This window comes from Chelonia mydas, chromosome 1 (assembly GCF_015237465.2).
Source record: "Chelonia mydas isolate rCheMyd1 chromosome 1, rCheMyd1.pri.v2, whole genome shotgun sequence".
Classification (NCBI taxonomy): domain Eukaryota; kingdom Metazoa; phylum Chordata; order Testudines; family Cheloniidae; genus Chelonia; species Chelonia mydas.
Window position 1 is genome coordinate 328,801,678 of NC_057849.1, and position 26,654 is coordinate 328,828,331.

Consider the following 26,654-nt stretch of genomic DNA (forward strand, 5'->3'; position numbering starts at 1 on the left):
ACATGGCATGTGATTAATTTCACCACATACTGGAACCGAAATGTAAAAGTTTAGAAAACAGTATTAATGTAAAGCACACACTGCTATTCTACAAGCACACTTCTTTTGTATCCTTTGAACAGTGAAATATGGTTTCCAACTAAATTTAATTAGTTAAAAGATAGCTTGCATTAAATGCTTTTTGTTTGGCAAACTGGCCATTAGTGCCTGTGGCAAGTAATCCCTATTGCTATGATAAAATTTAGAAGTATGAATCTTTCAATCATTTCCAGACAAGTTCGATATTGCAAAGATTCAAGTCTATTTCCAGGCCTTATTTACGTTTTCTTAAGTTCCGAAAAACAGTTAGGCATTAAAGGATGTTAACATTCTGTGTGCCTGCCCAGACTTCGAAATATGAAAGCTTGTGACATATTTGACCTTTTCCAAAGTTGTTTTGCTAAAAAAAAGGTATTTTGAGAAATCAAAATGTATTAGGGATGTCTGAAAACTTGGCAGAACTCTCAAACTTTTTGCAGCTTATTTTTGAATTGCAGGATGGGGCAATCCCTTCTTCCAATGACAAGTTCCTGGTACTGCATCACAGTGTAGGTCTAAAAACTGACTGCTTCTATTTAACACCAGCCTCTAGACATGTGGTCCCCAGAGTAAGTAATAAAGCCAGCAGCTTGCACTGACTTTTTTAAAAATCAGACAACTTATTTTAATATCTTCTGAATCTGGGTCTCAGGTGTGGCACTGAACTGTGATCACTGGGAATTGCACTTTTGAAAAATCAGCTCCCTTTGCAGGAACTGTATTTTAGGCCCCCATTCTTAAAAACCTAGGCTCCAGTTTTTAATCCTTTTTTTCCAGCCCTTGTTATTTTTATTTCTGCCACAGGTCTGCTCAATGACCTTAGATAAATTGCTGCCTCAGATTCTCCAGTGGTGAACCGGGGACTTGTAATCTCTCCTTGCATTTGGTGCTCTACAGATAAAACGTGCTATGGAAATGTTGAGTATGATTATTTATTAGGATTGTGGTTTCACCTTGATGCCTGTCAAACAGAAACAGCTTAATCTTGGAGAGGTGTCATAGGTTTGTTGAAAGTGGGAGGAAAAAAGATAAGATACCATCTTTTTTATTTACCTGTGCCAATAAACAAGACATCGTATTGCCCATCTTCAGCTTCCACTCTATCCACCGATATTTGTTTTAGGTTGTACTTGCCATCGGTTTTCACAAGTATTGGCCTTTTATGAACAGGTTTGATGGGCTGATACATCAGTGGGTGGCTCCTTGCAAAACGGACAGCTTCGTCAGGATAGTCTTTGGTGGTACCATACAGACCGCCATTGACTTTGCTGGCACACTGTAAAAACATGTGATAGGCTGGTTATACACATGGATTTTTTTTAATGCTGGCATAGATAATATATGGCATAGGCCTCATTCTCAAGGATGCTGACTCTCCACAGCTCCCAGGAGAAGAGAAGGCATGGGCGTTTGAGGGATTGGGGAATAAAGGGGGCATGAAAGAAGATGGAACTGCTGGAGGGCAAAGTCCGAGCAGTAGACAGTGGGTGACTAGCAATGAGAAGGAAGCAGGGGCAAGGATCTGCTAATGAGCTGAGTCTTTGCTCAAATAGAACTCTGGCTGAAGTCAACAGGAGTTTATTTAGTTCTTATTAAGGAAAAGACATTCTAGTTTGGTCCCAAATGTATACCGAGGGCCAGATTCTGCTTTTAATTACAATGAGAGCTTGAATTTGACCACTGTATGTATCTATCTACATATGTGGGTGTACACCCATATAGCACACATGTACATATACACACATGCAGGTGTGTGTATATATAAATATGCGTGCATGCATGCACACATATACTTACACAAAGGCAGTTTTCCAACCAGTGTTAAGGCCTCTCATAACGTATTACAGAAATAAATTAGCTCCATGTCTCTAATACATTAGCAGTAGAGCTGATCAGGATTTTTTCAGACATGGGATATGTCTATGCAGCAAAAGCTGAGCACAGGCTAGCCTCCTTGGGCTAGCTTGAATCCAGCTAACATGGGTAACAACAGCAGAAACAATGCAGCACAGGCTTCAGACTCTGCAGGCTAGTGAGCTGAAGATATACCCAGGATTCATGCAGGGCTTCTACTGACTGTGCTGAGCTGTCTTCAATGCAGTTGTTACTGAGTTAGCTGGATTCAAACTAGCTCGGGTAGGCTAGCCCATTTTCAGGCATACCCAGAGAGGTTTATTTTATTGGAAAAATGGCTTTTTTTGTAAAAAGATTTTTTTGATGAAAAATTTACATGATCAACATTTTTAGTTTTTCACAAAAAGTGTAGTGCCTCTTTTCCCCTCAAATTTTGATCGAAAATGTTATCAGAATGGTTCTCGGCTTTTTTTCATTAATCGTAAGACAGTAGGAAGAAAGAAGTTTTCTACTCAGTACAGCCAGCCATGTAAAATGAGCAAAACAGCAACATTTGGTATCAATCTATAGTTTAATTTTGATTGCAAAACGTACCATAATAGGAAATTAAGCACATTTAAAAATGAATCCCACAGCACCAGCAGTAATTCTTCATCTCAAGATGCTTAGTGGTATTGCATTTAATTCTCATTTCTACTTCATAATGACAGTATTATATATCACAGGTTAGCCTGAAATACCAATGTTTGCTTTGATCAGTCTACCATTTGGCAAAGCACACTATAAGTCAGTGATTGAAGTGAATTTACTGATTAGGTTAAATTTATTTGTAGGGCTAAACTGTGGCATTATCCATAAAAGTTAATTTTTAAATATTATGTAAAAAAACAGGATAATGTCCCCTGACTTGACATAGATTCTTCATTTCAAATTTGCCTCATGATCTCTAATTGAAACCGTTTATGAGCAAGCTGGAAATATTTCAGTAACATTCACTTCCTCCCAATCTCCACATGACAGTGTGGTTTTCAAAAGCACTTCAAGAAAAGCCACAGTAGCAGGCTCTCCCTATTTAAATTGTATTTTCAATCAATAAAATGAAATAAAACCCTCTTAATGTTTACTGGAAATGGTCATTTTAAACTTGCAGCCAACTATAATTGACAATAACAAGCTCCTGCACTTGTCAAAGCGGGAGCTGTTTGTTTCCACTTGTGGGGGTTGGCTCCATGAATGCTCAGTGTTGACTTTGAAGTAATTGTCTAATCAGCCTAGGGATGACGTTTCACCAGCTGTTTGTAATAAAGGGAAAGGTTTGGGGTTTTTCAGACAAGCTGAACCTCCGTTTTCCCTAGATTGAACAGCACATCGAGTAGCATTGCCAAGTTCCGTTGCAAAGTTCCAACTCGAGAGATTTGATCAAAACGATCCTTTGCAGGCTTTTATTTTTGAATTAAAAACAATAAAAAAACTCTAGAAAGGAATTGGTAGATGCAGCTGCCTCTAAAGTTTCATCATTTCTGAGGAAGCTGGTCTTGTTTTCAGAAGCACCACAGTAAAAATACACTAGATGTGACAAAGGAGTAGTAGCCTGATTACTCACATGACCAAAGCAATACTTCCAGCAGACATTACAGACTCTAGACTCTGCCAGAACCAGTCTAGCTCTACCAAATATGTGAGCTCTGGGTTTGTGTGATTTAAAACTGCTCTTCTCCCCCAGTTTATAGACTCCACCTAGTCTCATCCAACAGCCAACATCGATAGACGTTGATTCATAGAGGTGAGCAAGATTTGTCACTTTCTTTTAAAAAGAAAAGGAGTACTTGTGGCACCTTGGAGACTAACAAATTTATTTGAGCATAAGCCTTCGTGAGCTACGAAAGCTTATGCTCAAATAAATTTGTTAGTCTCTAAGGTGCCACAAGTACTCCTTTTCTTTTTACGGAAACAGAAAAACATGGCTGCTACTCTGTAACCTGTCACTTTCTTCTGTCACTATTGCTCTCAGAATTAACTAAACATGGAGAAGGCACTGGGATCATTGCAACCAACATCTTTCCAAGAAGTGGCACCACCAACACGGCACTCCCGAAAGTCGGGTCCCCACACCCAAACTCAGAGGGCCGGTGCCTGGTCCATGCAAAAGTCCCTTTGTTCTACTGAAGCAACACCAGATGACTCTAAAGCTGCCCTAAATCTCAGTCAAGAATGGCTGAATCTTCAGCTAGCATAAAGCTAGCATAGCCAGCTGATCCAGGTCCCATAACACCCTCAAGCATAGGAAGGCAACACGATTCAGTGAACTGGGACTCAGGGTTCAGGCTCTGTCACTCACATAGAATCATAGAATCATAGAATATCAGGGTTGGAAGGGACCTCAGGAGGTCATCTAGTCCATCCCCCTGCTCAAAGCAGGACCAATCCCCAATCAAATCATGCTTCACCTTGACCTCTCTATCCCTCTCTTTCTGCTCCCACCCTTTGTTTATCTTCTCTGTTTAAACTGTTCGCTCTTAAGGTCCAGGGACTGAGCCTTACTCTCTGTTTGCATAGTTTCTAGCACAATGGAGCAATTCAGAGTCCCGAGGAAGACAGTGTCATTGACAGAAGAACTCTAATGGAATTGAACTCTGTGCCTGAGTCAATGACAGATACATGGCATTGTTTCCTGTCTCTATGGGAGTTCAGCAACGCTGCATTATGTCACCATTGTTCAACATCCATATTGACTGGTTGCTGGATAAGCTTGAGGAAACAGCCACTAGTGGCATTCACCTGAAGATCATTCTATTTTGAGATCTCAAATGCACCAAAGCCATTGTCTTGTTCGCTCAGTTTGGTGAATTGCTGCAGCTGGTGTCCAATCTGGTAGAGCAAAAAGTAGCTGGAAGCAGTCAAATACATGGGCAGAGTCACAGACAGGGCTGGAGGATGCTCAAAAGCACGCACAGAACAGCAGTTGCTGCCTTGTTTCAGGGCCTTCAGCTTACTTTGCTTGCTGTGAAGCTGAGGATTTATGGAACCACAATTATACCAACTTTATCGTATGGCAATGAAACATGGGCACTGGGGAAGGCTGAAGAACCCCAGACTGATATTTTTGATTCCCATCATCTTCGTCAGCTGCTCCATATCAAGTGGGAAGAGAAGATTAGAAATATTCAGGATATTCAAAGTCAAACCCCTCCATCAGCACTGATTTGGTTTGGACGACTTTCTTAATATAGACATATTATTGGAATGGAAGACCAACAAATTCTGAAGCATGCATACCAAGGAATGCTGCTACATGTCCAACAATCACATGGTTGCCAAAAGCTTGGGTGGTGCGATAAGATTGCCAGTGATGGACATAAACTGAATATACCATTAGACTACTGTAAGCACCTTGCCAGAGACTGATCCAGGTGCCACTGAATTTGCAAGTTGGCAATGTCCCTTTCGTGATGATGATAGCACAATGGGGCCCTGGTCTTGGTTGGGGCCTCTAGATGCTATGAAGAATAGGGGCATGATATGGGTGTCAAGTTGGAATAGCACACAGCTCCTTTACCGGTCTCCCCATCAACTGGGATGAATTTGGTTCCTGTGTAGCAGAGGATTTAGCACACTGTTTTGTCCTTCTTACCAGAAAGTTCCATTTAATGGCTCAGTGCTAGTGACTTGCTCAGAAAAAAAGAAAACTCAGACATTCAGATTTGTTTAAAAAGATTTCCTAACAGAAATGTAGAGACTAATGTGGAAATCCTCATTCAGTTTTACTCAGTCCTTGCTCTGGGATAGGGGGGATTTGCTTCCTGAAAAAGGAATGAATACAGACTTGCAGAATAGTTGAGAAGAATCTAATCTTTGTAAAATAATCAACCATTCTGCAATCTGTTTCTGGTGCATCCTCACTTCCTCTTATTTTGTCAGATCCAATAACTGGCATAGCAGTCTCACAGAAAGTATTACATTGGGAGATGATTACTTCAGTTTCCTTCCACCTCCTAGCTGAAAATTAGGCATTTTACTTGCCAGTCTTTTTATCCTGATTCAGCACCAATAGCTGAAGTTTGTCTCCAGCTTGTCCCCACATCCACAAAGGAACAAAAAGCCCTGTGACATCAAGATGATATAAATCTCATTTACACTGTTCAAATCCCAGATAATCTTTTTAGGGAAATATATTCTATTGTATTTTGGTCTGTGACTCCTACTCCAAAAGAAGCTGCAGAAGCCAACAGTCATTTTAAATGAGACCGGATGGTGAATTTGAGATTACACTGTAGGGAATGAAGCTGCATTGGTATGGACTAGATAAGCTAATTGGCCTTTCTACCTCTCATTTCTGTGATTCTGTGATAAATGGATTGCACACAAAGTTTATTTTTGAATATGATTGTTTTTAGTATAAAGCTTAATACTGACTCAGATAGCAAAGCAAAAGCAATACCATGAGTAATGAACCAGCAAACTGTTTACTCCACTGGTAAACTCAGGAGACCAAACCCTTAGCCAATTAAAAGATAAAGGGGTGACATTTCAAAGCAACATGTGTGTAGCATGTGTGTAGCACACTGTAGCTCACGAAAGCTTATGCTCAAATAAATTTGTTAGTCTCTAAGGTGCCACAAGTCCTCCTTTTCTTTTAGCTAAACATGTTACATATGTAAATGGGCCTCACACAGCCAAAAATCTGCATGAGGCTGACATTTTACAGGAAAGGCTTGTTGAGCCTAACAAAATTGCAGCTGGTAATAATACCTTGTACAGCTAATTAGTTACACAGAAGATAACTGTGGGGAAGGCGCTGTATGGGGGGAGGAAAAAATCTGGGGTCTGACTCTCCTCTCATTCACAACAGCTTTACGTGATTCAATTCCTTTGACTTCAACACAGTTACTCCTGATTTACATCAGAGGAAGTGAGAGGAGAATCAGGCCTTCTTGACCCTGGGCCTGATCCTGTGAGGTACTAACAAACTCTGGAGAGGTACTGTGCACCCTTGGCTACCATTGATATCCATGGAATGTGAATGTGCTGAGAACCTTTTTAAAAGCATCGAAGCTCATGTGGCAAGTAAGAATAGTGGTGTTTAGATCCCATGGTGATCTAAGAGCCTTAGAGACATCGAAAATGAGAGACAGACATTCAGAGGGAGCCTGAGAGAGGGATGCTGGTTCATGCCTGTGAAGAAGCACCATCATAGAAATTCTTCCCCTCTTTCTATGCAAGGAATGTGTAAGTGATCCCTGTCAGAAATCTGGCAATACACCAAATAAAAACTCATATGCCAGGCACAAACAACTGTGCAGATGCCAGCTCCTGTATACTGGCAAAATATGCCATGGGAAAAAGGCCAGCTCTATTATGTTTGCAGAGTATGCCCCAGGGTTTCCTTTTCACTTAGTGTGCATTGGTACTAAGATCCAGTTCTGGGAAAAGTCATAACAAAGTCGAGAAAGAAGCACATTCATGTTCTTGTTGCAACTCTGTTCTTCACAAATTTGTAAAAAAAAAATATTTATTTACTTTCTCCATGTTGGCAAATTTGGCAAATCGTTGGAATCGTTTGGCAAATGGAATGGAAAGCAGGATGCTCAGAAGAAGGTATAGAAAGTGGGAACTGGTTCAGATCAAGTCTATCCATCCATCTGCAGGGTCCTGGCAGACATACATATTAAGCCCAGAAGGGACCACTGTGATAGTCTGGTAATATGTATGTCTGCCAGGATCTGTAGGGTCCTGGCAGACATACTTATTAAGGCCAGAAGGGACCATTGTGATAGTCTGGTTTGACCTTCTGCATAACAGAGGCTATGGGATTTCACCCCAATAATTTCTGCATCAAAAATAAATTCTGGTTGAGCTACAACATATCTTTTGGAAAGACACCCAATCCTGATTTAAAGACTTAAATTGATGGAGAATCCACCACATCCCTAGGTAAATGGTTCCAATGATTAATTACCCTCACTGTTAAAAATCTGCACCTTATTCCTAGTTAGAGCATTTACCTATATTATTGGAATTAAGAACCATTTGATCCTTTGAGCAAAACCTGCATCAAATTGAATGAGAACTTTGAAGTAAGATTCAAAACAGTGGATTAACTTTTTTGGTTTAACATTTTATATAGCCTAGATGATTCTACTATAAGGTGGGTGCACAACTGGTTGGAAAACTATACTCAGAGAGTAGTTATCAGTGGTTCACAGTCAAGATGGAAGGGCATATCGAGTGGGGTCACTCAGGGATCTGACCTGCCTCTGGTTCTATTCAATATCTTCATAAATGATTTGGACAATGGCATAGAAAGAACACTTATAAAGTTTGTGGATGGTACCAAGGAGGGATTTCAAGTGGTTTGGAAAACAAGATTAGAATTCAAAATGAACTTGACAAAGTGGAGAAATGGTCTGAATTAAATAGGATGAAATTCAATAAGGACAAATGCAAAGTACACTTAGGAAGGAATAATCAATTGTACAAATACAAAATCGGAAATGACTGCCTTGGAAGGAGTATTGCAGAAAAGGATTTGAGGATTATAGTGGATCACAAACTATATATGAGTCAACAATGTAAAACTGTTGCAAAAAAAGCAGACATAATTCTGGGATGTAGTAGCAGGTGAGTTTTAAGCAAGAAACAAGAAATAATTCTTCCATTCTACTCAGAATTGATAAGGCCTCAGCTGGAGTACTGTGTCCAGTTCTGAGCATTACACTTCAGGAAAGATGTGGACAAATTGGAGAGAGTCCAGAGGAGAGCAACAAAAATGATTAAAGGTCTAGAAAACATGTGAGGAAAGATTGAAACGACTGGGTTTGTTTAATCTGGAGAAGTAAAGACTGAACGGGACGTGATATTAATGGGCTAAAACTGCAGCAAGAGAGATTTAGGTTTGAAATAAGGGAAAACTTCTTAATTTTTAGGGTAGTTAAGCACTGGAACAAATTACTTGGGAGGCTGAGGAATATCCATCATTGGAGATTTTTAAGAGCAGGTTAGACAAACAACTCTCAGGGATTGTCTAGATAATACTTAGTCCTGCCTCAGTGCAGGAGACTGGACTAGATGACCTATGAAGGTCCCTTTCAGTCCTATGTTTCTATAATTTTTTTGCTCTTAACATTTTCCTGTTCCATTGCATATCCTGGTCCTGGCAGGGGCCAGAAAAGAGATAGTGAAATACCTTGAGAAAGCATGGTTTCATGCTATTCCCAGATGACTAAAACCAGAAATCATTGGAGATATTGCAAAAAAGTCAGTTACCACTTCAATTTATTTTTTGCCCCCCAAAACCACCAAAACATGCAATCTTTGTAGACAGAGTCATGAGGTGATAACTAGGGTCTAATCCAAAGCCCCCTGAGCCCCTAGGGATCTAACTCTCATTGTTTTACTTTGGGTAAAATATATTGTTGATAGCCTTAATAATTTACTGCTAGAGTCATTCCATCCGTTTTCAATAGCATCATATTGATATCAAATACTCATTATCACAATTCTGGACATTATGATATTTGTGCACCATGACCTGTTTATTTTATTTTCTTCCCAACTTGAATTAGACTGACATCACAACAGAAAATAGGGTTTCTCGTGTACCTACCGAGCCAGGCCTGGGGTAAGGTACTTTTCCTTCATACAGAGACCAATGGTATTCAGGTCCTTCTTTATGAGCGTACGGTCCATTGAAGGCTGCTCGGATGCTAGCTATATGATAGACACATATAGCATATCCTCTAAAAATATTGCTATAAAATAAAAATCAAAGATGTTAAAGCAAAGATTGTAGCTGTAGTGTACAGTTTGGTGGTTGAATTAATCATACTAATAGAACTTATTACATAAATGTCATACCCTGTGAATGTATTAATAATGAGTACTCATGAAATCTAGATTCAGCAAGATATTTTAAAAATATGTCTATGTTTAAACATGTGATTGGTCCCATTGAGTTTAATGGGACTGATTACGTTATCTCAGGTACTAACATGGCCTCCATCGTTATCATAGTATCTGAATGCTTCCCAATTTTTAATGTATTTAGTCTCCCAACACCTCTTTGAGGTAGAGAAGTACTATCGTCTCTATTTTACAGACGCAAAATTAAGTCACAGAGATAAGTGACTTGCTCAAAGTCACACAAGAAGTCCATGGAAGAACAGGGAACTGAACCTCAGCCTCCCACCTTCTAGACGAGGGTCCCTAAGCTCTAGACCATCCTTTTACTCATAGCCTTTCTCTATTCATTTGTATAATTTCTTGCTGAGTCAGGACCTATGGGAATGATACAACACCACCTAAAGTCAATCTGAGTCCTTCTATTGACTTCAGTGGACAATAGATTAGGCCACGGGTTGGCAACCTTCGGCATGCAGCCCATCAGGGTAATCTGCTGGCGGGCCGCGAGACATCTTGTTTAAATTGACCGTCTGCAGGAACGGCCCGCCGCAGCTCCCATTGGCCGGGAACGGTGAACTGCGGCCACTGGGAGCTGCAGGGAGGAGGGGCATGCCTGCAGATGGTCAACGTAAACAAAATGTCTTGTGGCCCGCCAGTGGACTACCCTGATGGGCCGCATGCTGAAGGTTGCTGACCCCTCGATTAGGCTCTAAGTGAAGCTATGTATTTTCACTTTATATACTAAATTCACTACCCTAAGAAGCAGGGCTGGCCTACAACATTTTGCCACCTGAGGCGGGGAGCTCAAATGATGCCCTCATGCCCCCTCGCTTGGGCCAAAACTTTGAAACTCTGGGTCCTAGTGGTGCCCCCTCTCCCCCAACACAGTCTGGCACCTGAGGCGGCCGCCTCAGTTCACCTCATGGTAAGGCCAGCCCTGCTCAGCAGCTGCATTACTGAAGGTGAGGGGAAAGGGCATGTATAGCATCAGAATTAAATTGATCAGTTATACAATGTGTATCAGCTATATGATATTTATTACACAACTGACATCTTCCTCAATTATAGACTGGTCAAATATGCCTCTATTACTGTCATCTTTCCTAGCTAGTTACCTTGTCGTGTTAAAGAGTCCAAATATCACTGGATTTTTGTTATCCCGAGTTTGTAGCAAAAACACATCCTCTGTAAAAATGAAAACACAATGTTATTTATAGCTCACCTACTTTTCCGAGTCCCAAAGGAGATATAGTTGACTGCTTGTTAACAGTGTAAAGTTATTTCTCGATACACACTACTTAATTTAACACAGCTTTTAAAAACATGATATAAATAAATACAAGTGTAATGGAAGTTAGCCTAGTCTGTAAATATACTTTATATATTATAATATATTTTGAAATATAAAAAAACATGTGTATTGGAAATATATGGAATATATATATATATATATATTTGTTGTAATCCAAATATTAGTAGTCACTTCCTGTTAATGATACATGTCCTATATTGGGGGTAAAAAGGGATTAGCAGAGAAGTTCAGATTCTGTACAGTGTGGTGTAACTTTATTTCTGTCCAAGATATTTACCTAATTCATCAAAATATGTATCGATTCCATTCATTCCTGGCACAGAGCAGATCAGTCTGGTTTTGAGGAAAGTGCTCCATTTATTCACCAACATTCGCTGTCCTCCCATATCATTCTGTGTGGAGAGAGAAACAAATAATAAATGTAATTTAGAGGAATGCATCTAGATGAACAATACTCAATGTTGAATTGCGCTCTCATCGTGCCTTTCAATGTCTGAAGCATACAATTTCAAACCACATTTCTATTATTCCACTTGTGTTATTATTTTGGAGTCAGTCTCTAGTAAAACTGTAGAGATTTATCCAATTTCTCATTAAAAGCTGTGGGTTTGTAAGAATTTTTAATTAAATACTAGGGCTGCAACTAGTTTTACCTGTCCAGCTGTTGTAAACCCTTCTCATTTATTTCTACAGTCGATTAACTCAATAGTCCAAACATTTTAGCTGACTGTATATTTCTACATGAAATATACAGTCTGGATCAATAGACTTGGAGACAGAAGCCCCAAATCTGTTTCTGGAACAGGTTCAGACAGGGCTAATTCACGGCAACCTTCCACACAGTGTCCTGCAAATATGTCCCAAGACTGATATCAGGGGTGCCTCCAGAAATTTCTCATCAATCCCAGTCGAACTATCTTCACTGAGGCTGCTGACCCAAGCATTGGTGATGTTGAGAATCTGTTTTTCAGTTTGATAACATCCCTATTTAGGATGTTTCATATACGTGACTCTCTTTTAACTAGGTGCTGCATAAGAAATTTTAACAAGCCGTTTGCTGGAGGGTAAGTGTAACATCCTGTGTCTCCTGCTAATAAAGTAGTTTTGCATGTTGTTCCATTTGTATACTGCTCTCTGTACATCCATCAGTCTTCCTTTAGTTATGAAGAATGAATGTGGCTGCCTTCAAAGGCAGATTAGACACTGGGAAATCTGCAGTCTATTCCTGGCTCTGCTACTGATTTGGTGTGTGACCTTGGCAAATCATTTCACCTCTTTTCCTCATTTTCCTCATCTGTGAAATGGGGATTATGCTGTTTACTAGCTCACAGCGGTATTGCAAGGATTAATTAGTTCATATTTAAAAGGCGCTCTCCACATGAAAGACTGGATCTATTGTGATGTGGCTCGTTTTTGCTATTCATGCAAAGAGGCTAGAAACTGGCTGCAAATGAGCAGCAGAATATTCCAATCCAAGGAGAGCTCCCTGCTGGTAACCCTGGGAATACTGTTCCTCCAATCCCTGATGTAGGGGGCACGTTAGGGGCAGGAAGATATGTGCCGACAGCATGTGGCTGAGCTCCCATATCCTCCCATGTATGTAGGGACCATAAAGCATGGTGTTACTTAGAATGGCCTGGCAGCAGCTGTAAGTGGCTTTGGGGCTGGAGCCAACCCCTTATACAGGCAGTTATTCATCCTCCACCCCTTGTTCCGAGGAGAGCTCTGATGCAGGAGAGAATCTGGCTGGGGAAATGCTGTGTGAACACTGAGTGCTAAGTATCATCATTATTATTACCAAACTGTGTCACTTAACTGCAGAAGAACTAGAGATGGGCTTAAACCACAAAACGTGGATCCATGTCTCGATTTTGAACCTCCTCACTCAAGAGTTCAATAGTGTTTGGATGTGGAGGTTCAGCTTCCAGCCCAAAAGTGGGTTAGGATTTTGAACTTCCCAAAACTGGAGGATGGTTAGATGTGGGATTTTTGTTCAGACCCATCTGACGCCCTTCCTCCTCCCCAGATACTAACTGATGGTACATCTGAAGGTAGGAGAATGTATGAAAAAGTGAACACACAGTAAGTTGTTCTACTAGAGGATCAGGACAAAAGAATCTCACCGCACACACTCGTCCAACTCTGGCATAAATGGCATGAGCGCCTGTCTCTGCCTCTAACGCTTTTTCAGTAAAGAAGAAATAGACTTTGTTATCATCCCGGTCTTCATTGTCAGGAATCATGTATGAGCCAACAAACTTTGGTTCTTTAAAAAGGAAGAAAAAGAAAAAGAGTTGGCTCAAGTTTATTAAAACATCATAAATATTTTAAAAATCAATTAACCATTTTAATAGAGAACAGGAAAATATAATAAAGGAAGCAGAGATTTTCCAGGGAAAGATCTACCATTTTGGGAGAGGAAATAGAGTAGAAACCTATTTTATTTGGGTGGGTATCTACAGAACATGTGGAAAACATTAGCTTCAAAAATATTTTTATAGCTCCAATTCGCATATCAATACTCTTTTGTATATGTTCAAGGAAAAGATCTCTTTCCCGCCCTGTTCTCTGGGGCTTTTACATTTTAGTTTAAATTAGGCTGAAACTTGGCACTGAGTTTATGTAGCAATCTCTGGCTACATACAAAACAAGCCCAGGAATACCAATTTTGGCTTCAGACAAAGTGCCTTTTACCCAGTGAGATAAAGGTCCAGCTCTGTTCAGCAAACAGAGGTGTGCCTGTAGTTAGAAGGCACTGAGTACACCTTTGTTAGGAAATGGTAACCACGTGAAACTTTTCTGGTTTGGGTTTTCATTACTAAGCTGAAATTTGGGTTTGCCCATGTTGTGAACCTTTAACACAAACCTGGGCAGAGTTCTTGTGGGCAGAGTGATTCCTTGTCATCCTAAGTCATTCTGAGAAAGCATTTACAGTTTTCTTCAAAAGCAAGAACAGCATTCATTCCCTTGACATGACCTCTTAAGAAGCTTAGGACCTGACATGATATCATTATAAGATGCTTCTGTAAATATTTCATAAACTTCTGCTCTGATATTGGAGCCATAATGCTGTTTTAAGATGTTGCTGTCATTGAGGACTAAGTTGGGGATTTTATTCTAGTTGATTAAAATATAAATATATTACATATATATTTTAAAATATTTCCCCTTTTCATAATCACAGTGTAAAAATAGAGGAAATTAAAAAACAAAACTATAACCATACCACCATGAAACCTAATTTTAAACAAACAGAGAACATCTCTTAGAGATAAGATCAATTTTGCCTATGTATTGAGTACATCTGTTTACCTTTTTAATTATCTCTGAGATCATTTATATAGTACTTGCCATTGTAGTACCCAAGTCCGCGATTCAGCAAACTACTCAAGCATGTATTTAGTCTCATTGGAGTCAAGAGGTTGAAACACATGCTCAAAGTTAAGTACCGGTGCATATTTAAGTGGTTTGGTCAAATGAGGCCTTGTATCTAGGTTGAAAGCCCAACTCAGTAAGTCAATGGCAAAACTCCCATTGATTTCAGTGGGACCAGGATTCACCCCTAGCATCTGAACAAATCACCGCTCTTTTGAGATGCCTCCAATCTACAACCACATTTTAGAGCCAATGAGCCAAATTCACTTGCACTGGCGCAAACAGATCCAAATTGCACTTCCTTGCCTCAGCCTGCCTCTTTGTTCCCCAGCTCTGAGGCCCTCTGGAAAAGGCAGGCAACAGGGCTGTCATCTCCGTCTTCTCTTGGGCTTAAGGTGGAGGCTCCTTAGCTGATGCACTGAATCAGCACATCTAGTCTCCCTAAGCATGCACTCTCCATAGATGACCTGCTGGTTGTGGAATCACATTGTCCACTGTTGGCTGCAAGCATGTGTTGGTGCACTCTTTCAACCTCTTGGGAAGACCTTGTTCTGAAAGGAGCCCTCTCTAAAATTCTGTGCTGGATCCAGTGCGAATCTGGCTCATGACACTGTAGTTCTCATTTCTGATAAACAACAGAGCTCCAAAGATTTCCCTAACTTTATGAACTGTATTCTTTCACTTCCTGTACCTTTCAATAAACGCTCATCGTCAGGTTCAGTTCGAATATGTGGTATACGACCCATAGTACGCAAGACAGCAGCATCTCTCCCCCAGTAGTCATTGTAGAGCCCAGCAAATAGCTCACCCCCTGCAGACCAGACATATTAGTAAACAAGTTAGGGCAATACTGTACTTACTAGATACTCTGGAAGTGGTGATGAAAAAAAAAAACCATGATAGACACAACTTGTTAATATTCTCTACAACTTTAGCCAAGAGATTGAGTCAGCCACTGAGTATGTGAGGTTGTGTACGAACTGAAAACATTAGGAAAAAAGCCAACCCATGGGAATGTTTAACGGATGCTGGCCCGTGGCACAATTTTACCCCACAGCCCATAATTGCAAGACATAGGAAAGTTGTAGTTAATACTTTGGACAAGACGGTGGTGTTAGAAGCCTGCTGGAAGCCAGCCCAGCTTTTGGAAGGTAGCGAGGAATTCTGCTTTCTCCAACATAGTGCAGGCTTCTCTTTTGTGAGAAAAACATTTTGTTAAAAACTGAAACAACCTCAGGATTAAAAATACCTGATGGGTTTAAATTACAGGAGAAAAAGTTCCCATGCTGTATATGTCTATACTGAGAGTCCAATATATTCATTAGTAAGATTAGCAAAACCAAAGGTTCCACCAGATTCACCATTCCTCATTATACAGAACTCTTAGCTACAGTAAATAAGGAAGAGAAACTAGGTAAGCGATTTGGGGTAGGGACCACTGTTTTGCTTCTGTGTTTGTACAGCACCTAGCACCATGGGGTCCTCGTCTGTGACTGGAGCTCTGAGGTAGTATTGTAATACAAATGATAAATAATAAGAGAGAATAGCATGCTATAGATGCAACTTTTTTTATAAGGTGAAGTTTACTGTCTAAAAACAAATTGTGCTCCTCAAAAGGTGCCTACACTTAATTGATCTATGGCCTGATTCATGTCTTATTGAAGTTGATGAAAAGAGTCTTATTGACTTCAGGCCCTTAGAAAAGAAGGACGTTGTTGCGAATATGACACTGGACTAAGATCAGGAGATCTGGGTTTAATTCCTGGTTCTACTACAGTCTTCCTGTGTGACCTTTGGCATTCACTTAATCTGCCTCTGCCTCAGCGCCCCATCCGTACAATGGAGGTAGTCATGTTTCTTTCTCCCACCCACTGTCTGTCTTGTCAATTTAGACCAGTGACGGGAGTCCCTGTGGCCCGCTGCTTCCCGCAGCTCTCATTGGCTGGGAAAGGCGAACTGCGGCCACTGGGAGCAGCGGGGGGGGGGGGGGGGGGGGGGGGGGGGGCGAGCCTGCAGACGGTCAACGTCAGCAAAATGTCTCACAACCTGTAATCAGATTACCCTGATGGGCCTCATGCGGCCCGTGGGCCATAGGTTGCCCACCACTGATTTAGACTGAAAGGTCTTCACAGCAGGGTCTTACTCTGTGCTGTATAGTGCTTAGAAGAATGGGACAGATTTCAGATGGTGCCTCTAGGTATTACGTAATACACAGATAATATATAAATAAAATAAATAATAATAATAATAATAATTAATAATAAATCTGATTCTGTGACATACTGTGACTTCACTGGGAGCTGAGGCTTCAGTATCAGAGACTAACAAAATGCTTTACCTTATTGTAATCCTATTTCTTGTTCATGGTTGTTTATACCAACTATATTTCTAAGGAAAATGGCGTTAATCTTTTCATTTGCATTCAGAATGTTATTTTAGAACATTATAACCCAATGGAAAGATTGAGGTGGGGGAGTCTGGTGGTAGGATATTTGCTGAAAGACAGCTGTGAACAGAAATGGGGCCAGATTTTTCAGAAAGAGCTCAGTTCAGGTACCAAAATGAAGTGACCAGATTTTCAGAAGTGCCCAGCGTGTTGAGTGCTGATCACTTTTGAAAATCTGTCCGTAAGAGACTTAATGAGAACAGCTAGGTTCTGCTCACTTTGAAGAATCCAACCATTCTCTAGGTGCCTACATGGAAGCTAAGCTGTTTTGAAAACTTTGCCCCTTATGTTTTTAGCTCATAGATTTCTACTTAATAACTATATTAAAATGTAGCACATTTGTCTTTTTCTAAAAGAAAACATATCCAAACATAATTTTTATTTCAAAGTTTTATAAGAGGACGATATCCACCTCTTAATAAATAAATAATAGTCATAGTAGACATAAGAGAGTCAAGTTGTTTCAGTGTGTTTTCTTGGGCAAATGTAAATCAGTGAGGGATCCGCAGATGCATCCACATGTTGGGCAGATATGGCCACGTGCTTTTGCCACAGCCTGCTTCTCTTTGGCTTTTTCTGTTCAGATGTTCTCAATGGCTTTAACTTCAGACCAGCAGGTCTGCCGCAATCCTAATCAACCACCAGCAGCGGCTTCCCATGTGTTTGGGTCGGCATGGCCAGCTTTTAGGTGGGCTTTGAGAGTGTTCTTGTATTGTTTTCATTGGCCTCCTAGCATATGTACTCCCATTTTCAACTGTCCATAAAATATGGCTTTGGGGAGTCACACAGCATCCATATGTACGAAGTGACCAGTCCAGTGAAGTTGCAAGGATTAGGGATTCAACATTAGCCATGCAGCACTGGACTGGACTTCAGTGTTTGATATCCGGTCCGACCACTTGCTGTTCCAAGTGGATGCAGACAGCGCATATGAAAATGCTCAAGTTACATCAAGTGCCTGTTTTAGGGTGTTTCAATAATATACCACTTATGAATCTGAGATTACATTAGCATTTGGTTAGGTTTCATTAAAAAAGTAGCTTGTTATGACCAGTAGATGGCAGCCTTACATTATAAAATAAAACAGCTGCCACAAACTGAACAAACAGAAGGAAGTAAATTATTTCCAGTTCCAAGGTAATCTGTGTGGAGATTTCAGTAACACCATTTCTCGCTCCCTAATCAAAATAAACGTACTGATCAATAACATTTGCTAGTGATTATGGACTTTAATGAAAGCACAAATTTTGCGTGCACATCCCCCTATAGATGGGGATTATGTTTCTGTTAAGAGTTATATGAGAACTTAATGGTACCATAAGTCGAAATAATGATTCTGAAAAGTTTACAGCAGTCTGGCAGCTGGGGCTGGTTCAGAGACCTCAGCTGATTCAGAACTGAGGGAAGTTTTCCCCTCGGCTTCTCTTCTTGAAGAATGGATATTACCTTATAACAAAAACTGAGTCACCACCATGTAACATATCAGTAAGTGAAATTAAAAAAACCAAAAAACAAAATCCCAGTGTGCTAAGACAAGAGAGCTTGCCAGTGTCTGAATAATATTCAAAACATTCTTTGCAATATTGATTAATGAACTACACAACCCATATATCGCCTTTCAAAAATTCCATCTGACAAATCACAGGCTGCTTCATAGCACTACAACTGTGGAAATTTATAATTCAAAACATGATGCTTCTCTGCTTTGAACAAGTTGATTAGCAGGACAGTCAAAACATGGAAAATACCATCAGCTGGAAGAGGGATGTAAATAACCATTTACTGTACTTCTTTTTACCATTTTATTATTTGTATTGCAATAGCACCTACAAGTCCCATGGACCAAACCCCCATTATACTAGGCGCTAGACACACACAGAAATGATATACAGTCCCTGGCCTAAAAAGCTAACAATCTAAGTATAAGACAGTAGCTAACAGGGGAAGTACAAGGAAACAATGAGATTATGCTACGGTCAGCATGACAGGAAGTGGTCCCAGCACAAGAACTTTAACTTGATTCTGCAAACTTTTACCTTTTTGGTATTCATGGATTTTCTGTTTTCTCTCTTGTCCCACTGACATCAATAGGCTTTGTATCAAGCCTTTAAAATCATATTATGGCATCAAAATAAATGGCCAGGTTTTCATATGTACAAAGCACCCTCAAAAATAGATTTAGGTACTGACCTGATGCCTCCAAGTTTGAAATTCTGGCTCAGATTTCTACTTTTTTATCCCCCTGTTGTGAAGATTCCGCTATCACAGTGCATATTAATGTAGTGCTCTCCTATCTCTATCTCAGGGTTTTATACTGCCGCCCAACCGCATAGTATGTCAGCACCTTCCATGTAAATTCAATAGCAAAGTCTCTACTGGACTTAGAATCATAGATTCCAAGGCCAGAGGGATCATAATCTAGTCTGACCTCTTGGATAACACAGGCCATAGAACTTCCCAAAATAATTCCCAGATCATATCTTTTAGAAAAACATCCAATCTTGATTTAAAAACTGTCAATTATGAAAAATCCACCATTACCTTTGGTAAATTATTCCAATAGTTAATTGCCCTCAGTGTTAAAAATTTACTCCCTATTTCCCATCTGAATTTGTCTAGCTTCAACTTCCAGACACTGAATCACGTTATACCTCTCTCTGCTAGTCTGAAGAGCCCACTATGATATATTTGTTCCTCATGCAGCTACTTATAGACTGTGATCAAGTCACCCCTTAACCTTCGCTTTGTTACGCCAAATAGATTGAGCTCCTAGATTCTATCCCTGTAACACATGGGGCTCTTCTCTGAACCCTCTCCAATTTATCAACATCCTTCTTGAATTGTGGACACCAGAACTGGACACAGCAGTGATCGCACCAGTGCCAAATATGGAAGTAAAATAATCTCTCTAGTCCTACTCAAGATTCCCCTGTTTTGTATCCTAAGATCCACATTAGCCCCTTTGGCCACAGCGTTGCACTGGGAGCTCATGTGCAGCTGATTATCCACCATGACCCCCACATCTTTTTCAGAGTCACTGCATCCCAGGATAGAGCCCCCCATCCTGTAAGTATGGCCTACATTCTTTGTTCCTACATGTATCCATTTACATTTAGCTATTTAAAACACTTCTTGTTTTCTTGCACCCAGCTTACCAAGTGATCCAGATCTCTCAATACCAGTGACTTGCCCTCTTCATTACTTACCATTCCCCCAATTTTTATGTCATCTGCAAACTTTATCAGGGATGAGTTTATTTTTTCTTCTAGGTCACAGATATAAATGTAAAATAGCATAGGGCCAAGAACTAATTCTTGCCATATCCCACTAGAAACACATCTGCTTGATGATGATTCTCCATTAACAATTACATTTTGAGGCCTGTCAGTTGGTCAGCTTGTAATCGATTTAATTGTGCCATGTTAATTTTATATAGTTCTAGTTTTTTAATCAAAACGTTGTGCAGTATCAAGTCAAACTTTGTGCAGTGTCTGTCACTTTTCCCTTTTCAGGGTAAAATCTATGCTTGGGGCAGGATTTGTGTTTTAAGAGAGAGAGAGAGAGAGAGAGAGAGAGAGAGAGAGAGAGATTTTATTAATTAAAGAACTGTTAACACTGCCTGCCTTCTCCAGACAAAAATATGGATCCAAGCCTGAAGCCTTTACTTTGCTGAAGTCAATTTGGCAGATTTTACTTAATAGGTTACAGCATTCCTTCTACATCCCATTAAGTTCAAAGAAAGGTGATCATCAAAGTTTAAGTGGGAGCACAAAAGACAATTCCATGTTTCTCTTTTCTAGGAAAAAAAAATTCAAGAAAATGAAATGCAAACTGCGCCTCCAAAAACAAACAAAAAACAAAACAAAAAAATCCACAAAAAACAAAACTTACCTGAATGCAACTTTAAGGTTATACAGAATGAATCACAAATGTCTCAAAATGCTGATAAATTTCCATAATTAATCATCCCTGCTGTCATTTTGCACTTATAATAAGTAGTAGTTTCCATTCTTATTTTTTAGTTAAGAATGTAGATTAATATATTCCCTGTTTATGTTACAGGATTTATATAATTAAAAAAATACAGGACATGCAGGATGGTTGTTCCTTCTGTAACCTTAATTTATAAGTTTCTTATGTTTTTTCTAATTTTGCTCTCCACTTTCCTTAATAACAACATTCAGCTCTTTTAGGATCTGATGCAAAGGCCACTGAAGTCAATGGCAGATTTTTGCATTGTCTTTGAATAAGGCTTATACAGAGTTCTTTTGTAGATCTCAAAGCATTTTACAAAGGACAGTAAATATCATCAGGCATCTCATTTCAAACTGGAGGACAAAGAGTTAATTGCTTGTACTTTCCACTAAATCAGGGCAGAACCCAAAATAGAACTTCTGACTCCCAGCTTAGTGCCCCATCTACTGTCTTTCTGTAAATTTGCACAAACATAGTGTTTCTGTAAGCACAGTAATTATATAAAGTAGGGAACAGATTAACCAAATAAATATCTTCTCTCTTTTTTCTTGACTATTTGCTTGTCTAATAGCTCAAACTATTGATTCCATATCAAGAAGATTCATCAGGGAAATCAGGGGAAAGCAATAGGAGCTTGGATTAGTGGGCCGTGATAGCTTACTTCACAGGGAAAACATTTCAGAACATGTTAACAATGACGCAACTCACAGATTCATAGATTATAATGGCAGAAGAACCATTGTGGAATCTAGTCTGATCTCCCATAAAAAAAGCAGGACCCCCTGAATTATTTACTGTTTGAACTAGAGTGGGGGTCGGCAACCTTCAGCACGCAGCCCATCAGGGTAATCTGCTGGCAGGCCACAAGACATTTTGTTTACGTTGACTGTCCGCAGGCCTGGTCCCTGCAGCACCCATTGGTTGGGAATGGCGAACCTCGGCCACTGGGAGCTGCGGGGGGCCGTGCTTGCGGATGGTCAACGTAAACCAAATGTCTCGTGGCCTGCCAGCGGATTACCCTGATGTGCCACGTGCCGAAGGTTACCGATCCCTGAACTAGAGCATATCTTTTAGAAAAAAAAAATCCAATGTGGATTTAAAAATTATCTGTGGTGGAGAATCTACAAACCTTGGTAAGTTGCTCCAATGGTTAGGTTAAAAATAATTTTTGATGAAGAGTTTCATACATGGAAAGGAAATTCTGCTATTTGAAAAAAGAGGGCTGAATTCTGCATTCCTAGTACATTCAAAATTCCCTAAGAATTTTAGGTGCAGATGGAATCCAGGGTAAAGCCAACATTGCTCGCTTCTCTAATGTACATTTTCTGAATGAGGAATAAACAGATGCAGCATTAGGATTCTTTAAACTTCAATAATGAGATTCTCATTGCTTTAAGATCACATATACATTACAGTCCGTTACTGTAAACTTTTTAGGATGTGCCAAAACAATTTATTCACATGATTAACATAACTACCTGTAAAATGTTATAGTGTGTATAGGGAAATGATGCATTTTCTTGCTTGACTTTCTAAAATATTCACACTAATCTGCTTCTAACCAGCAAACAAGGCTTTGACAGCATATAGCCTTTAGGTAGACTGTGTAACAAATGTTTGAATCTGATTTTGGTGTGGTCCCAGTTGAGTGGGTGTAGTTTATCTCACTAGAGAAGATACATGCATTGCACACTATCTAACGTGTCTAATGGTATCTTCTGTTTTTTATCTCATTAATATCAAGTTAGGCTTTGCTCTGGAGTGCTTTTAATTAGAAATAACAAATTAAGGGACAATTTCTGCAGTCCTAGAAAGCAACTGAAATTTTGTCTGACAACTCAGGACAACAGGATTGTGTGCTTCTAAGCAAAAAAGTGTAAAAGTTTCAAAAATGTGCAAAAAAGAGGATAATGCAGAACTGATTTTGTTTCAAGTGACAATGGTAAAGAAGCCTGACTAATCTAATCGCCTTTTATGATGAGATTACTGGTTCTGTGGATGAAGGGAAAGCAGTGGATGTATTGTTTCTTGACTTTAGCAAAGCTTTTGACACGGTCTCCCACAGTATTCTTGTCAGCAAGTTAAGGAAGTATGGGCTGGATGAATGCACTATAAGGTGGGTAGAAAGCTGGCTAGATTGTCGGGCTCAACGGGTAGTGATCAATGGCTCCATGTCTAGTTGGCAGCCGGTGTCAAGTGGAGTGCCCCAGGGGTCGGTCCTGGGGCCGGTTTTGTTCAATATCTTCATAAATGATCTGGAGGATGGTGTGGATTGCACTCTCAGCAAATTTGCGGATGATACTAAACTGGGAGGAGTGGTAGATACGCTGGAGGGGAGGGATAGGATACAGAAGGACCTAGACAAATTGGAGGTTTGGGCCAAAAGAAATCTGATGAGGTTCAATAAGGATAAGTGCAGGGTCCTGCACTTAGGATGGAAGAATCCAATGCACCGCTACAGACTAGGGACCGAATGGCTAGGCAGCAGTTCTGCGAAAAAGGACCTAGGGGTGACAGTGGACGAGAAGCTGGATATGAGTCAGCAGTGTGCCCTTGTTGCCAAGAAGGCCAATGGCATTTTGGGATGTATAAGTAGGGGCATAGCGAGCAGATCGAGGGACGTGATCGTTCCCCTCTATTCGACACTGGTGAGGCCTCATCTGGAGTACTGTGTCCAGTTTTGGGCCCCACACTACAAGAAGGATGTGGATAAATTGGAGAGAGTCCAGCGAAGGGCAACAAAAATGATTAGGGGTCTAGAGCACATGACTTATGAGGAGAGGCTGAGGGAGCTGGGATTGTTTAGTCTGCAGAAGAGAAGAATGAGGGGGGATTTGATAGCTGCTTTCAACTACCTGAAAGGGGGTTCCAAAGAGGATGGCTCTAGACTGTTCTCAATGGTAGCAGATGACAGAACGAGGAGTAATGGTCTCAAGTTGCAATGGGGGAGGTTTAGATTGGATATTAGGAAAAACTTTTTCACTAAGAGGGTGGTGAAACACTGGAATGCGTTACTTAGGGAGGTGGTAGAATCTCCTTCCTTAGAGGTTTTTAAGGTCAGGCTTGACAAAGCCCTGGCTGGGATGATTTAACTGGGAATTGGTCCTGCTTCGAGCAGGGGGTTGGACTAGATGACCTTCTGGGGTCCCTTCCAACCCTGATATTCTATGATTCTATGATTCTAAGCACAAAATCCTTTTCTTCTAACACTGAACAAGAAACTTTTTTAGATATCAGGAGTGCTGTCTCCAAAGCTACTCTCTCTCTCTGATTCCTTACAGAGATGTTACCTGGAAACTTCACCAATCTCCCTCTTGCCTGGCTTTTTGCTACATTTTAAAAGAAACAATGCAGGTATCCTCACAGTTATCAATAATGCAATATCCCAGCAAATTGATAGAGGGCAGTGTCGTGATGAAGATCTCATCTTTGATGTGACACAAAACACATGACCATATCCCACGACAATTCTCCTAAGAGTACAGGTATAACCCAAGGTTAAAAGGGTGCCAAATTCCAGCACAAGGTTGCAACATTCCTTTTAGTTGAACCCTTCATGTAATATCAAACGAATATTATTTTCCAATTCTCTTAAAATTACTGCAAGTTTAGAATAGATAGGCTATTTCTACCTCAGAAATGGCTGTGCTTCCGTTGTTGGTGATGTTTTTGGTATGAGTAATTTGAAGTGAAAGTAGTAAAACAATGGAAATATTAAGAGTTACCATTAGTAGTACTCCTTTTTATGGAGCTGCTAAGCTATAACTTTTGCATTTGAAGTGATCTGACTCTCTTTTGAATAAAAAGGCAAAGCACCCCAATGGCAAGTATTCTAAAGTTTAGAAATGGTTAAATCTGGAAGATCATTTGCAATATGTATGACTAAAATCAGATTTAAATAGGTTTACTTAGGTCAAAAGAAAAGCTTGTGTATTTCAGCCCTTCAATTAAAAATCCTGGTTCAACAAAATCATAGTTCCTGACTTGGCTTTAAAACTGAATATCCCACATTTTATTGAGTTTTATGACAGGTCATCTAACCAGATGGTAAAGTAGCTTGTGATGAAAATTCTATTCTGAATGATTAAACTTGTCACATATTGTCCGCATAAGGAAACAGAATAAATGTTCAGCTGCAGAGATGTGGCATAAAATGTAAATGGTTAGAAAAATTCCATACAAAACTCTTGGACCAATTTTCTAAAAACAGAACAATACAAAAATCCCCCTATCATCCCATATGCTTTCAATAGTCAAAGCAGCTCTGTAATAAATCACTCAGGCTGATTGACTAAGACCACAGTGGCTGATAAAACAGTTTAGGCCTATAATTTTTGATATATCTAATACTTTATGAGCAAGCTGTGATAAATTTACACTAGATTTTAATGTCTATTTTCTATCTAGGAAAATCCATTCAGATAATGATCCCTCTGGTTTTTTATGCCTGTTCTTGGAATGGGAAAGAGAACAACTGAGTGAAAGAGAGAGCAATAGAAGGATAGAATAAAGAAGTGACATTCTAAACAATTTAGCTCAACTTTAGACTATGGGAGAGAAAAGAAAATGCAGGTCTTTATTCAGAACAATAATATGGACTTAAATTTGTAAAGCATTCAGATGCCACTGTGATGGGCACAAAATAAATGGTCAGATACCATGGTGATGGGTTTGAGTAGGACAGAACTGAAAATGCACACTTAAAGAGGTAGGTACATAAAACTTTAAAGTCATTTTGTTCAGCCCATTGGGAAGGATGCTGGATTCCTGCTTAAAAACAAATTATAATAAACCAAAATGGGAGTAATATGAAATTTAGACGGAGGTCTCAAAAGAATGGAGGGTTTGGTGGTGGCAGGAAGCCCGCAGGCTACAAAGATGGAAACAGATTTCAAAGCCTTCAAAAGAGATTTAAAATAAAAAAGGGAATTGGGTTAAGCTTATGGTTTGTTAAAAGCCTTTGGGTAAATGTTCAAAAGCACCTAAGTCCCATTTTTAAAAGTGACTTATGTCCATCTTCTCCATATTAGGTGCCTAACTCCTATTAAAATCAGTAGGAGTTAGATTCCTAAATATCTTTGAAGATCTCGGCCCTAGTTAATTAGGAGCCTAACTCCCATTGACTTTTAATAAGACTTAGGCACCTAAGTCATTTAGGTGCTTTTGAAAATCTTACTTATTTCTCTATTTACAACTTCCTTTTCCCTTGTTACAAAGCCATATGACAATATATTCGTTCTTCATCTGGGATGAATAAAAAACCCCCCTGGGTTTACACTCTTGCCAGCCAGTGCTGGTGTTGAGGACCAGCCCTTCTGCTGGGCAGATGGTTCTTCAAGCACACACTAGCTTGTCTAGTGAGGTGCCAAATCCAATACTAGATAAAGGGGGCAAGAAAGAAGGAATGGACAAGAAAAGCCCCTACTCTCACGTGAAATGAGCCAGAATCCCTTGGTCATGGTGCTCAGATGCACAAGCCTCTTTGGCGTATGTTTGGTGAAAGCTGGGTGCCAGCACACAAATATGGTACTCAAGGGCCTGTGGCTAGGCCCTCATTCATCCTCTTATTTTCTTTATCTCGTATCTCCTTTTATGGCTGAATGCTCCATGTACAGCTAAACGGCTAAAGTCTTCTTAGGCTGAGTAAGTCTTAGCCTGTTTTCTCATACAATACTAATCTTCCTGTTGCCTTATCTGATCCAAAGATTACCCTTT

General features: G+C 39.9%; 1 protein-coding gene across 1 annotated transcript in view; it reads right to left on the minus strand.

Moving 5' to 3' along the window:
* The window catches only part of SEMA3E (semaphorin 3E), a 222,632-nt gene that overhangs the window by 23,336 nt on the left and 172,642 nt on the right, over positions 1-26,654 (minus strand). The window contains exons 6-11 of the mRNA XM_037889249.2: positions 15,210-15,329; positions 13,267-13,409; positions 11,421-11,535; positions 10,947-11,016; positions 9,536-9,680; positions 1,132-1,354 (exon numbers count right to left, since the gene is read on the minus strand). Coding sequence (XP_037745177.1) covers positions 1,132-1,354; positions 9,536-9,680; positions 10,947-11,016; positions 11,421-11,535; positions 13,267-13,409; positions 15,210-15,329 — 816 coding nt within the window. The remainder of the gene's footprint in view (positions 1-1,131; positions 1,355-9,535; positions 9,681-10,946; positions 11,017-11,420; positions 11,536-13,266; positions 13,410-15,209; positions 15,330-26,654) is intronic.